Genomic DNA, 14,798 nt, shown 5'->3' with positions numbered 1-14,798 from the left:
CACATGTTTTCAGATAGATAGACAAAAGCCCAAAGTACTATTTGTTTAACTAGCTTGCTATGAGGTAAAAGGCAAATACCGCCCTCATGTCTGTCTATTAGATGTGAAGTTTACTTTGGTTTCGGACTAGAAACAGTGGGAAAAAACTGGCTTCGCTTGTCAAAATGTCACAAAATCCATATTACCAACATGTATAAATTTCACAGATTAACACCTTCTCTTTGTTTGATCTCCAAGTGAAAAAAAATGTAAAAACTACATTGTGTGGATTATGATTTTTGTTTGGATAGAAAAAATTAAATGTGCTGTTTTCAGTCCTGCTAAAAGAAGCTAATTACCTGGCACCTCTTGTTTTATTGTGCTGTAACTTTTGGCAAGACAGCAGATAAGCTTCTTGCCAAAGTGATACCAAAATGATGCTTCTCCAAATGCCAAGCGGTCTCTTTAAAGGATTGTGGCTCATCTGATGCTTACACGAGCAACATGCTCAGTCCTCATCTTTCACGTGAGAGATATGTCTCAGTAGGCTGCCATGTTCTTCAGTGCTTTTAAAGGCCGCCGTGTTCACACGCATTTCCCCATTACAGCACGGCCAGAGGCACATGGCAGCACAGTGGCTGCAGGCGTTGGCTTTTGAGCTAAGCCCAGAACTAGTGCAGTAGGTGTGTGTGTGTGTGTGTGGGTGTATGTGAGGGGGGCGTTTGGATTAGTGGACTTGGACCAGGTAAAAGATGAGGTGATGCAGGCTGTGGCTGCGAGCACATGGATTCATTGTGCTTGTATGATAATGCCTGCATAATAAAACAGTGACAGCACAGGTTGATTCTGGTATGGATAATATGGAGCTGGCTGCGTATGTGTGTGTGTGTGTGTGTGTGTGTGAGACTCCCTCTTTCACATGAAGGAGGGAGATGAGGAGGCGCAGGGGAAGGGAGGGACTGTAAGGGAGAGAATGGGGGTGTAAAGAGAAAGCTATAGTGGGGGAGGCTGGAGAGAGACAGCAAGGCGGCTGAGAGGCGAGGGCCGGTGCAGTGCAGAGCTGGAACGGACACCCAGAGCTCAGCCTTCCGCGGGTTGCCATGGAAACCACATTCCTCCCCCGCCTGCATCCCTACAGACTGCTCTGACTCTCTTTCTCTCCATATCTATCTCTCCCCTCGCTCTTCTCTATGTTTTATCCCGTCTTTTTCATTCCTCTTTTAATTTGCGTCTTTGTTTTCTTTCTCCTCTCTCCCTCCATCTCGCTCTCTTCTGCTGTCATGCCGTACATGCTTTGAGCACATTCGTGATGATGCACACTCAGCAAGCACAGTGATTTCAGAAGCGTTGCACTCTGTGGCAAGGTGGATGGGTAATTACACAGTTTATTTTGCATTCCCATGCACTCACGGATGCATAAGCACTTTGTTGTTTTCTCAGCATCTCTCTGTTTTTCTTCTCTCTATTTTTACTTCCCCTTCTGTTCAGCACCATGCTTCAGTAATGCCCCCTCTAGTCATCGCATTTCTGCCCACACACAGGGCACCTTAGCTCGGTTTCTCCTCTGTTACGGCATCTGCAGTGGACCTCAACCACCTTCATCACATTTTATCAGCTACTTTCACCTGATCCTATAACCTCCTACTTGAACCAACCCCCCCTTTTCTTATTGCTCTTTTTCCTGCCTCTTCTTTATGCGTGTACGAAATCTGCATAAACACTGTTCCTTATCCTTGCAGCTCTGATAAAATCTCTCACTCTCCTCTTTTCCTGTCTCCTTCATTTATCTCCATGTGTATGCTTCTCTCTCTCATTATTCCATCAGTTGGAGTTTCATGTGTGTGGTGGAGCAGCTGTTCTCTGCCACTAAGGCCTATTAATAGGAGTCTTAGGCATGTAGCCTCAGTTTTCTGCTTCTGAAATGCTGGGAGAGCATTGTGGCGAATCTAAATGATCTCACTCATTTGAATTAGACTGACTGACTTGCTGTCTTCTCACCCTGTGCGAATTACTTGCCTCCCATCAACACATCACCTGTCAGTGAAATATATATCTCACATATTCTTCTATAATCTGGGAATTCCTTTCAGTGGATGTAATGATACCCGAGAGACTTGTTTCTTCATCCCCTATTACAGTTGGTTAAGGCTACAGTACAAGATCTTATTATGTGTTGATTGGGAGCTGCCTCTTTAAGACTGCCTCACTACCGATTGTCCTTTTATGGTGCTAAATCCGGTCAGGTGACGAAGGAGCAGTTACACAGCTTCTCTGAGAAATGCCTAGAAATGACTGAAAAGTTCAATAGATGGTCCGTGCAGTGGTTGGGAGGGGGGGTTGTAATGCTCGTTATGATAGCGTGTGTTTGTTACAGGGTGTCCAGGTGGGTTCATGTAATAAGAGAGCTGTGAAGGCTGCTGCTGAGCTGATTGTGTCGGGGGTGCCGAAAGCTGAAATGAAGCATCTCTGTTCAAAAAGCAAATTATGTGCTCCTCCCGTGTGTCATAACTCAAGCAGAGGGTCAGAGGTCGCAGTCTTAGTTTTAGCCATAAATCACCTAATGCTGTTTGCCTGAACACAATATTAACAAGGATTTTCTTACACACTCTGGACACATTTAATTCAGTTCAATTCAATTTTATTTATATAGCACCAGTTCACAGCAACAGTTGCCTCAAGGTGCTTTATATTGTAAGGTAAAGAATAAGCAAGCACTTGGCAACAGTGGGAAGGAAAAACTCCCGTTTAACAGGAAGAAACCTCCGGCAGAACCAGGCTGAGGGAGGGGCGGCCATCTTCTGCAAACATACTCTTTGCAAAAGCTGCATTTAATCCAGGGCAATGGTATTTGATTACACTATATTCACTAATGCGTCCGTTATCCTCCATTTATAAACTTTAAACAATCAGTACAGACAGTGCTTTATCCATCAAGACATTTCTTGCCCAGTACAATTTAATTCATGCAAAATCATTTTCCTGTATTAATTCTGTATTCTGTACTGAACTGTACAGAAAAGCAGCTCTTAAATTGTATTTCCCATCTATAATATGGAACTGAAACAGTTTACTTTTCTTTGAGGTACTAAGATTTGTCTGCATATGTGAACTGGTCACACCTGTTCATGTGTTTGTATGTGGACGATTACCAATCTGTGGTTATTCTTTTCTTGTCCTGCCCATACCTACCTTTATATATGTATGTATAAAGGTAGCTTCTTACTGCACACCCCATGATTGCACTGACTGGTAAATGCAGTGTGGACAGTTTATAAGAGACAGGAGAAAGGGGTTTTAGGAAAGGATGCTTGCAACATGTGATCTGTCATGTGTAGTGTGATCGATATGCTTACATTGGTCTTCCAGGCTGCTGCTTCAAAGCCCCGCCTCGCCGCTCTAATTCAATTCAGCGGCATATGTGGCTGCACATCCTACGATGTAACTCATACAGTGGTTTCCAGCATCTGTTTAAAAATGCCTCTTTTTGCTCTTTGCTTGAAAATGAAAATCTCTGCAGGTTAGAGTGAGAGGATATCATTATAATGAAGTGAGTTACTCTTGCATGTAATTAAGTGAGCCTGAGCCTGCTGTGTGTGCCTCCTGGTAGGGCTGCAACACAATCCAGTTTGCCCTCAAAGTCCTGCTCAGTTTAACGGGAAGGTTGCACGGATAGGCATTTATATATGTCAGATTTTCAATATGGCAATATGGTGTCTATCAACACACTTTAAAGGCTTCTTGCTTTAATGTATATATGCACTGTAACATGCAGACTATGTATAAATATACCCTCTCCCCCATGCAGACACACCCAGCTCTGTTCCCCGTCACATTTCATTAATAATGCATGTATACAGGGCTTTAATGGCGACATTGTAACATTCCCTCTCAGTTCACTAAAAAAACCCTTCACCCTCAGTGTCAGGATGTTTTGTATCTAGCTGTGATCAGCCCACGAGTTCACAAGCATTTAAAATGGCTCACAAGCAGTCCTATCGCATTACTGAAAATATAACTGCCACAGATACATGAAAGCCATATAGTGGGGTTTTTTTTCCGCTCACACATTCTCACTCTCAATCTCTTCCTCCACCCACTTGAAAGCCCGAGCGTGTAATCGTGTTGGTTTCGTACACATGTGTTGATGTCATCATTGTGAACATGAAATAATTCCCCTATGGTTCTTATACGAGGCATCAGGAGTGCACTTTTTCCCTCGCCGTGCTTATTTTTGACCCAGTCCTGCACACGCGCAGGACTTGCCATTAAAATAATGCAACAGCGGTGCCGCTTTGAAACGAAAGAACGCTTTAAAGTAATGCAACGTGATTCAAATGCATCCTCTGCTGAGAGCCATGATATTGAGGAGAAAAGGGATTTTCATCTCCTGCACCTACTTCCACTGCAAGAGTATTTACAGATGTGTACTGTGACACAGAGCCTGAGGTTGACAATTACTAGCACAAGAAAGCTGTTCAGGCTGCAGCTGAACTAAGGATGACCGTGGAGATGACCAGTGATCAGAATGACAGGGGTGCTCATTGCAAGTTGGATTTCAGCTGCATTGGTCTGATGAAAACATGGATTAGACTCAGAATTTGCGGATCAGAGGCTGAGTACTGCATTGGCAGATTGCAGACTATGACTTCCTGACCTTTTTCTCTTTAAAATATTAAGAGGAAAAAAACACACACACACACACAATGTTTTATTGTGTTTTGATTAGGGAAGAAGTGCCTTTTCACTCAAGGCAGGAAGCAGCGAGATTTGGGTGCTGCGGTCCCTTTAAGAGCAGCTACTGAAGCGCTCAGTCCTGTTGGTGCTGCTGCTGCTGCTGATGGCGGCGCTGCAAGTTGATTGGCTGTGGCTGTCAGGGCTGAGGTGCTAGAGGGATGCTGCTACATATCTCCCCCTCCCCACCCCCTCCGTCCCTTCCTGCTTCCCTCTCTCTCTTTCTCTCTTGCTCTATATCTCTCTCTCACTATCTCGCTCTTGCTAGCTCACATCCCTCTGAATAATCCACATCTAGGGCAAGCTGGCTGAGAGGCAATCCAGTGCTCAGCTCCTCTCTGCAGGCTGAGAAAAGAGACAGAGAGCGAAAGACAACGATTTTCAACGCAGGAGGAAAAAAAAAGCCGTGAGATTTTGACAAGAACAGGAAGATACCAAGAATTAACTGAAGATTTTCATCTGCGGATATCATTTATTTATACATATTGTTTATATATCTATATATATATATTTGTACACACGCATATAGATATTTATATATATATACATTTATCCTTGTACATATCTGTATCTGTGCTTGTCTGTTTATATTAATATTTTTATATGTATTTGTGTGTGTAAATATATATGATATATAAACAAAAAATATCTATATATCTATGAATTTATATGCGTATCACTGTGAACCAAGAGAAGCAAGAGGAAATTTCTATCATCAGGGCTGGTCTCTGATTGTGTGGCGGTATACAATATTTTAAATATTTCCTTTGATCTTCAACGTCAAGAGGACAAAGACTACGTGCCCATTTTGTATTTTTGTTTTCCTGTCGCTGCTTCCCATCCCTCTCAGTCCGTTTTTTTTTCTGCGTCCGGAAGGAATAAACTGGAGAGTGACAGGATTTGACGAAAAGGGAAAATCTGTAGAAATTCCTGTGATTAGTGTTATTTCCATCGGCATTAGCGCTCTGTGAGCCGATCACAGCGTGCTGTGTGAGATCTGAGGAGGCAGCAGAGACAGAGTGCCACGCCGCTCATCTCAGCGTCAGCCCAGCCAGCACAGCCAGCATGCACAAACACCACCACTGCTGCAAGTGCCCAGAATGTTATGAGGTGACCCGTATGGCTGCCCTGCGTAGGATGGACGCCCCGTCGTATGGAGGAGACTGGCAGGCCGAGCCCTATGGATACCCACCTGGGTATGGTGGAGGCCAGACCTTACCCCCTCCAGCCTCAGGGGGAGGTGGAAGCATGGGAGGAGGAGGGGGCACTTTAGGGAGAAGTAAGGGCAAGGTTATGTCTGGTGGGGGCCCTGGAGGCCCCAACCCAAAGGGCCAATCCAAGGGTGGCCCCAAAGTAAATGGCAACAACTCCAGTGGACAAGGAGGATGGTGGCCCGAGTGCACCTGCACCAACCGGGAGTGGTATGACCAGGTAACTCCTCTTCCTCACTCTGTTACATAGCTCAGGCTCGTGGGACCTGACGAGGCAGATCAGAGGGGCTGTTGCCATAGTAAAACAGAAATGATCATGTGCCAGCTGAAGCTGTCGGTTTAAGGAAGAAAATTCAGATTTAGTATTCTTCTCAAGCCCTCTCTTTCCTAATTGTCGCTTGTGTATTTCGCATTGTAGAGCAGAATAGAGCTGATCTAGCTTCACGGCACATGCATGTAGATGATCTTCATTTTTGGATTGGGCGCAGATGACTAATGCTTATAGGTTTAACACACCAAGTGTGTGTGTCGTCAAAGGCTTATGCTGATGCAGTTACCACAGGCCAAAGAAATGGTGCATTTTCATTCATGGAAGCAGCACCGAGAGGCAGTTTGCAATTATTGTGAATTAGCCCTCTAGTCGGTAACCCTGACATTACAAGCTGACTCAAAGAAATTAGATGTAAAAAACAGATTTTGTCTAATTAGCTTAGAGTGGAGGAAGGGATGATGAAATCCATCTCTGATGCCAGTCCCTGTATTTTTTGCAGGCCATTGTGCTTCAAAGCATCACAATAGACTGTGTTGTGTAATACAAACAGAGAATGAGACGCAATCTAAATGCTGCCTGTTTTATGTGTCGCACAGTGTGAATGAAACTGCCTCTTTACATGTGCACCATTTTGTGTCTGTTGCCTCCATTTATTTACATGTATTTGTAAATCACAGTTGATGGAAGGTCAGAATAGCTTCAGGAGCACAGGCTTTAATTAAGGAAGGTGCATGTATGTGAGCATGAGATTGAGCTTGGGTGGGGGAAGGGTTGCTCGGTGAGCATGAGATTCAAGGAATGGATCTTGCTGTGCATAAGTATGTGCCTGTGCAGTCCTGTGTTTGCGGCAAGTGAAGCCACTGCATTATTTGTATTTCACCCCCTGTTGTGTCTGAGCCTGGTTTTGGAAGAAGAATAGGAAGAAGTGAGGAAGGTGAGAAGAAAATGGAGGCTGAAATTTCAGCAGCACAGTGGAGAAAGCTCCTCCTGAGCTGAGCCCTCGTATGAGCTGCAACCTGGTTGATATTAGCAGATTACTACATGGAGGAGAGGCTTTAGCTTTGAGGAGGCGAAAAAAAGAAAATGGACATTCTCTCTGTCTTGTGCATGATCCATTTAAATCTATTCCATTACAGCCACATCCAGATCAGTCATGCGTATTTCATGTTTCACACATTTGAAAGCTCAAAGCAGATGTGATTATGTAAGCATTTATTCCTTACATGGAGAATTTTACTCTCCGTCAGTGTTACCCCTTGGTTTTCCAGCGTATTTGTTCAATATTCAACTTACAACTGGAGCAAATTAGCATCTGCTTGATGAAAAATCTCTTTCGACTGCATCGTGATTCATGTAGTGATCTTATCCTGTTGAAACAGCACCATTAATGGATAAACCCCTCAGTCGAATCCTGGCTTGTGCTATCCTTTCGAAGGATCCCTGCTCTCTCGTTCTGTCGTGTGAATACATACCAGCATAAAAACTCTGCAAAAAAGCGTATCCAACCCGGCATTCATGGCTTGAATATACGAGTGTCTACATTTCTTACATTTCTTCACTGGAATAAAAATAGCGGAATTGCGGATAATGAGTCAGGGAATGGGGCATGCAGCGGGGGTTAGTGGGGTAAAAATGCAAAGGTTAAAAAAGAGAGAAATAAGCCAATAAATGCAGGCAGCAGCCCTGAAGAAGGGGGAGGGGATTATGTAAGAGGAGGCAGTTGGTGGTGCTGTCAGAGAGAGAAGCAGGAGAGGCACTGACACTGTGGACAAGCATCTGTCCCTCCATCTCCTAAAACAGGCATGTGAATGGCCTACATATATGCGCTTCCCATCCCATGAACGAGCTATAGCACAGCATGGGTAGAAATGCACACCCACCATAACCCCCGCCCTCCTGGCCCTCCTCACCGTTGCTCATCCTAGCTAGGGAAAAGTGAACGTTCCCCCTCCCCCACTACCTATAACACAGCCAGAGAGAGCAGGGCAGTAACACACACGCCCAACATCCTTGTAGCTTATAGCTTTCATAACAACTCATGTTTTGGGCATGCTAGCATGAAAAGTAATAACCTTGCACAGTCATTGAGAATTGTATGAGCTGGCTTTTTATAGCTGGATCATTGACATTTTTAAATGGCTCCTGTAGCCATGAACATTTCATGCATATGTGAGGAAATGATCAGGCAACCCCACCTCTGTCATCTATTTAGGGAATGATTGTGTTGCTTTTGTCATGAGCTTGCTAGTTTAATTATGGATGATTTCTGCTGGGATTATAAGAACATTCTTTAAAACAAGAGCTTTTGAATTTAAATCTGAGAAAAATAGAGACCTCAGTCTACTGGGAGCATCAGTCAGAAAGCTCCTTCTTCCCCCTGCGGGCTTCAATCTGTCTTTGTGTGTTCTCCAACTCCGTGGCTATGATTAGCTTTAAATATTAATTGGATTTTACTTTATTTATTAGCATCAAGATTTAGTCCAGAACGCTTTGCCAGACCTGTTGTTTATAACATGTCTCTGTAGTGGTTGTGGCATTTTAAATGAATGCACAGACGTGGTGGGCGTTCCATGCCAAACACTCCCATAGGTGATTACGACTTGGGAGCTTTCAGGCCTCAATCTGAAATTTGTGCATGTGTGTGTTCGTGCGTCTTTTTACAGTCGCATTGATTTATCGGTATCATTGGTTTCTACATCTGTCTGATGAGATTTTGTTCAGTCTGATTTGATTTGCCATTATTGTGACAGCAACCCAGAGAGCATTAACGGATGGGATTTGCGTGTGCTCCACGTCCAGAGGTCTTGAGCTGGATCCTCTAACTGTGATCTCGAAAGGCTTAGTCTAAGGCTTGGAATTTTCCTCATCAGATCAAGGAGGGGTTTATCTATGATCTTGTCTAGGAAAAAGAAAAGCAGTGTGTAATCTGGATGAAACAGCATTCACTATGTCCATGTGTTTCCTTAGAAATTTGGTGTGAATGTTAATGCATGATGGATGGCATTTTTCATCATTGCACCTGCAGGAGATGTTATCGTCTCCAGCCCAGTTTTATACAAAATTAACACACAGCTGTTCTTAAAAGTTGTGACGTTTTGCAATTATTTGCTTATAATTTAAACTATATATTTCATTAGAAGTTAGTACAAAGGTAACATGAATTTCAAACTGCAGCACTTTCTTTTGTCTGTTTTTATTTTAAATGCAAACTTATTTTCAGTATGATGCAAGAAGCAAATTTATAAAGGTTGAGGTTGAGACAACTCTAGAAGGTGAATAATAGCAGTCTACAGAGCCATGTTGCTCTAGCATGTGATAACAATGTCTGACATTGTCTTGGTAAAATAAGGATGGCTGGATGGCAGCATTAGATGCTCTAATGCTGGTATATATTGTTCTTCATTAAAGGTGCCTTAAAGGATATGGAAACTACTCCAGCTTTTAGCCCTAATGCCCCCCATTACCAGTACTGATTTTTGAAATGTTTACTGATCAAACGCATTCACTCTTTTCTCCATCATCCATCATTTACAAAACAAATTTCACATTTTAATTCAGCTTTTTTCTACTATTGGAAAAAGAATGCCATCCGTAAGAGAAACAATTCTGGTACTTTTCTTAAAGTAATGGATTAATAACCTAAAATTTCAAGTTATTTTCTCAATTTCATATTATTATGTCTAATGCTTGAGTTATGTTGAGACCCCCAACTCAAAATTCTTATCTAATAACCTGAAATTTTAAGCAAATTTACATGTGAGTTTTGTCTTTTATTACCCATGATACAGCTGTTTATAAATATGTTGCTGGTATCAAATTCAAACCAAAGATATACATTTTTCAGAAAACAACAAAATTGATCATTTTTTATCTCTTATCATCTACTACTTTCAAATAAATATAGGGTTTAAATGTTTGAGAATCATTCTATTTTTATTTACACTTTACACAACGGCCCAAATCTTTTTGAAAAAGGTTTGCAGTAGAAGTAGTTTTGCATCTTTCTTGGTCTGATATCTGAGTCTGAAACACAGATTCCTAACCTAGTAAGAAAAAGTGCCATCATCAACTTTGGATGACTTCATTCAAGTCTGTATCTATTTTTTATTGTTTTCCAGGTTTTAACATTTGTGTTCTGTGTTTTATTCCAAGCTTTATTATGTTTTATAGTTTAAACCCTTATGAATCAGTATCATGTACCGATAAAACTATAAAAGCCCACTTATTTGCTTGTCTGCTGCCACCCTACAGTGTCAGTGCTTTTAGACATCGCTCTTTAGCGTCAGTGTTGAATTAACATTTCATCTGAAGACCTTTCGTTCCTAGCCTGTTCCTCCCTCTCTCCCACACTCACCCCAAGCAGCATTTTAAATTTAGTAGGAGGCAGAAACAGGCAGATATAGTGTACTGGTAATTACTCTCTGAAATCTTTCAATGTGTAGCTCAGGTCCTGTGTTCATTTTAACCTTGTGAAGCGTTTCGGAACCTGCTGTAAACAAGGGCTCAGTTTTGGTTGTTTTTTTTTTTTTTTTAATGCGTTTGCTTTTCATTGTAACGTCACACAATTGGAGTCACAGCTTGCATTTTTCAGGAAAAAGTTTAGAGTTATCAGGATGTGTGTGATCTGATCTTTTTGTAAGTCTTAATTAACTATGGACTAACGCGCTAAATGAAGAACGCTTACACAGTTTCTGTCTCGACTGTATCGAGTAATTACTTAAAGTCCAAGCTGGAAAAGTAAGTGAACCCAAAAGCTCAGCTGTTGAATGAGATGAGATTGGCGGTGTGGCTTAAAAGAATTGGGTTTTGGCTTAGCCACAACCTAAATTAGACAAATATTCACAGCCTAGAACATTTCTCATACGTTTTGGCACTACAGTTTTTTCTGATTTAAAAAAAAAACAAAAAACGAGTAGATGTCAACCAGAACCTAACCTAAACCCTGAGACTATTTGTTGCTATCAGTGTGGTAGTCATTAAGATTCAGGCAGCTGCAACAGCTACACAAGTGTTTCTATAACTCAGTGTTCATCATAAATCTACATGCCTACAAATGGAGCAAATTCAGAGCTCTTGCTACTCTCCCTAGTGTGGGCGTCCTGCAAAGATCACACCAAGAGCACAACATGCAAGCGTGAAAGCGGTGAAAAAGAACCCGAGAGTAACGTTAAAACACCTGCAGAAATGCCTACAACTTTATATTTGTTTATGTGTCCACTACAAGAAAAAAACACCTGGACTTACAGGAGAGGGGGCACCATGGTTTGGGGCTGTTTTGCTAACTCAGAGACTCAGAGACAACGACCAACACAAGGAAACACACAAAGAAGAAAATTCATGTTTTAAAATAACAAAAATCGGTTATTTTAACCTAATGGAGACTGGCATGACCTGAGCAAGGCTGTTCAATCAGGCATCCCTGAAATACAGATGAGCAGAAAAATGTTTGTAGGAAGGAGATTCTCACTCACTCATGAGTTAAGTGAAAATTAAATCACATATTTGGAGTAATCAATGTAGAAGGTTTCAAAACCTTTTTCCTCAAACTGATTTGCCTGCTTTAACCATGCAGGAGGTGAAATGTTTTACATTTTCCTACCCAAATTACTGCATTACAGCAATCAGTTCAGTGCAAGTGAATGCGTATATTAAACCATCTAGCCAAACCGAAAAATATGAAATCAACATGAGATATGAAAGATTTAGTGCTTCCTATTGGCTGAGTTTATTTTCCAATAAGATCACATTTAAAATGTGGTACTCGCCAATCTGTATCTGTTGTTTGACATCATTGCTATGCTTCATATATTTTTATAGTTTTCTAGGGAGCTAAATGAAGAATTCTGTGCTTCCGCAGACCAAAAGGTAGATTAACTACAGCAAAAACAATGCAAACAAAAAGCGCCAGCATTGGCAGATAGCTAAATTGTTAATTTAACTATTAGTATTGACTGATTTTTCTCAACTGTATTTTTTTATATTTCTATTTGTTTTGCAATCAATAAAAAAAACCACTAGAATTTCCTACAAAGTAAAAACTCAAGAAGTAGAACAAAGAAATTGCTTCTTCATAATCTCGGAACTGCTACGATGTTCCAACATGTTAAGGCACTGCGTGACATTGCTCAAGGATGTTATTGTGTGTTATCATCCAGTATATTGAAAACTGCGATACAAACGTGCAAATTCAGCATTCCAGGTCCACGATTTGTTGCACCAAGCTTTTCACTTTGTTGCACATTTCAAGGAGCAGCAGCTGCTGCCTCTTAGCGGTGTTTTAGTGTCTTAATATTTCACCCTGGCATGCTCACTTGGCAGCATGACAACATAGGATAGGAGAAAAAAATGTCGATGAACATGTTTCTGCTACTGAAATGGTGCATAGATGTTTGGTTACTATTCTTTTGTACTTGCAGCTGTGGTATTTGACAGTTTACACTGATCTTTCCACTGGATTGAAAACAATGGATTAAAAACGCTGCTACAGGCTGTAACAGACAGACTGTTTCATATAACTATATACACATAGACTATAAGCACACACCCCCAACCTTTTCCCAAAAACACAGTGTTCTGTACCCATGCGGTGTGAGGGTAAAGAGAGAACAGTGAACCATGGGAAATGCACTACATTACAAGGGAAACAAGGCGTACTGCAATATTTATGTGCACTTTGACAAAAGTTAGCTTTTTTTTTATGCTGTTAAAGAGGGTAAGCACAGAGCGTCGGAGAAATGGCTAGTCAGACATTGACGTCAGCAAATTGTGGAGACTTTGACAAGCCAGCCACCATTATAGGAGCTGAAGACCTGTGATATAGCGCGGCTATACCTGTGACCCAAAAGCTGAACTGTGTTTAATCCCACCTCCTACACCTCTCTTAAAAGCCTCTACTCGGTTGTTGTTGTTTTTTCTTTTTTCCCCCGTTTGCTGCGTTACCAAGCTGAATCAGCTCGTACTCTTTCATAATGGAGGTTCAGTGTGAAACGCTGGAATCAGAGAAATTTCTTGTGTCTTCTGCCAACACAGATTTAAGCTCATCAAGTGGTTTACTCATTAGCGCAACCCCTCTACAGCTATGTGATGTATGTAGAGGCTTTAGTGTAGCGTTACAGGTGCAGTAGCCCGAAGCGGCAGATCCTGTGTGTGGAGGTGTGTGTCCTGCTGGAAGCCGAGGCTGTCGTGCCCCTGTGATCCATATGGTCATTGTCAGAGGCCCTGCCAGGGCTCAGCCCCGTATCAGCTCGCCCATTCCCCTCTCTGGCACTCGCTGCCAGCTGGGGAGGAGAGCAGAAGAGAAAAGAGAAGGGAGGGGAGTGCTATTTGTTTGTTTGCTTGCCTGTTTTGTTTTATTTAAGGGGTTTTTGCTGATCACAGTAGAGACTGGCCTAGAAATGCGACTGTGCTGCGCTGTGCAGGGCAGACTGGACGTCTGAATCAGCGATGGAGCGAGGGATGCGGGCCTTTTGATGGAATGAGATTTTGGTGATCCTGTACCCCTGTAGTTGTTTATTAAAAGAATCAAACGTTGTGATAGATCGTATGTACAGATATAAAAGCCTTTTTCCCCCCCGTGATGCTAGACTCCTTTTAGTAAGAATGTGCTAACATCCTAAGCAAAGTACACCAGTTCCATCACCCACATGCTGCAATACATGAAATACGTGTATATCCAATCAATATCAGTGAAGAGCTAGTCCCTAAGCCTTCTGACTCCTCTTCATTTTTGTGGGGGTGTGTGGGTGCTTTCAACAACGCTTGTGCTTTTATTGCTTTTATTCAACCGCCATATCGGCTGTTATTTTGGTAACACTTTACAATAAGGTACACAAAATCCTGAGTTGTCCAACCAATGAAACAGGATGTAACTACTGAATAGTTATAAAAGAATACTTTAAAATAAGTGCTAGTATAATCAGGATTAGCATTTTCTGTGAAAAAATAAATAAATGTGTACCTACAGCAGCTTAGTCATGCCAAACCTAAGGTTCTTTTGCAGAAGGAACTTTGTTTCAGTGTCCTAATTATTTTCAGACACTTCTGTTTTGCAGTTTTTGAGACGCTCCTAATGATACCCATACTTCCTGCTCAAGCCTTTTAAATTAAAAGCCCTCTTGTGGCTCCAAGGGCTTAATCACTACCTGTCTAAATAAGCTTTTACTTGTATATATCTTCAAGTCATGTTTAGTTTAGTACTCAGCATTTTCACACGATACATTATGACAGAAGGGAAAGACTTGGCATTACTAACTGGAGAGAGTATTTCTGATATACAAGAAAACATAGTTGTAAATATGACTCTACATTGCACGATGGAGCACAAAGGAAACGGAAGGAAATCTAATGCCATCTGTTTAAAAGAGCAACTTTTTCCTGTTGCGAAATAAGCTGAGAAATGAAGTGTTGCCTAAATGGAAAGCTTTAACTAAATAATGAAGATAAAGTAAATGGGCAGATGTATATGAATCAGCTTTAGTGCTCATATTTCAGATTTGTACGTGTCTGCTTGTCGCAAAGGAGCAACTGAGTTGCAATTCTTGGCTTGGCTCAAAATTTAAAATTCATCTAATTCAGCATGAATTCCTTCAATGGGCACTTCCTAAAAG

At 41.7% G+C, this 14,798-nt stretch overlaps 1 protein-coding gene across 16 annotated transcripts in view; it reads left to right on the top strand.

Annotated features, from left to right (window-relative positions):
* dlg3 (discs, large homolog 3 (Drosophila)) overlaps positions 1–14,798 on the top strand; it is an 80,966-nt gene that overhangs the window by 17,570 nt on the left and 48,598 nt on the right. For 15 of the 16 annotated variants that reach the window (XM_026144555.2, XM_026144529.2, XM_080308018.1 and 12 more), the window contains exon 1: positions 5,008–6,141. The exons of the other annotated variant lie outside the window; for it this stretch is intronic. In XM_026144555.2, coding sequence (XP_026000340.1) covers positions 5,776–6,141 — 366 coding nt within the window. In that variant the 5' untranslated portion in view covers positions 5,008–5,775. Of the gene's footprint in view, positions 1–5,007; positions 6,142–14,798 lie in introns of those variants that run through there. 16 annotated transcript variants of the gene reach the window in all.

This window comes from Astatotilapia calliptera, chromosome 2 (genome assembly GCF_964374335.1).
Source record: "Astatotilapia calliptera chromosome 2, fAstCal68.1, whole genome shotgun sequence".
Taxonomy (NCBI): domain Eukaryota; kingdom Metazoa; phylum Chordata; class Actinopteri; order Cichliformes; family Cichlidae; genus Astatotilapia; species Astatotilapia calliptera.
The sequence above is the reverse complement of the archived record's forward strand: the minus strand, read 5'-3'. Positions and strand labels throughout refer to the sequence as shown.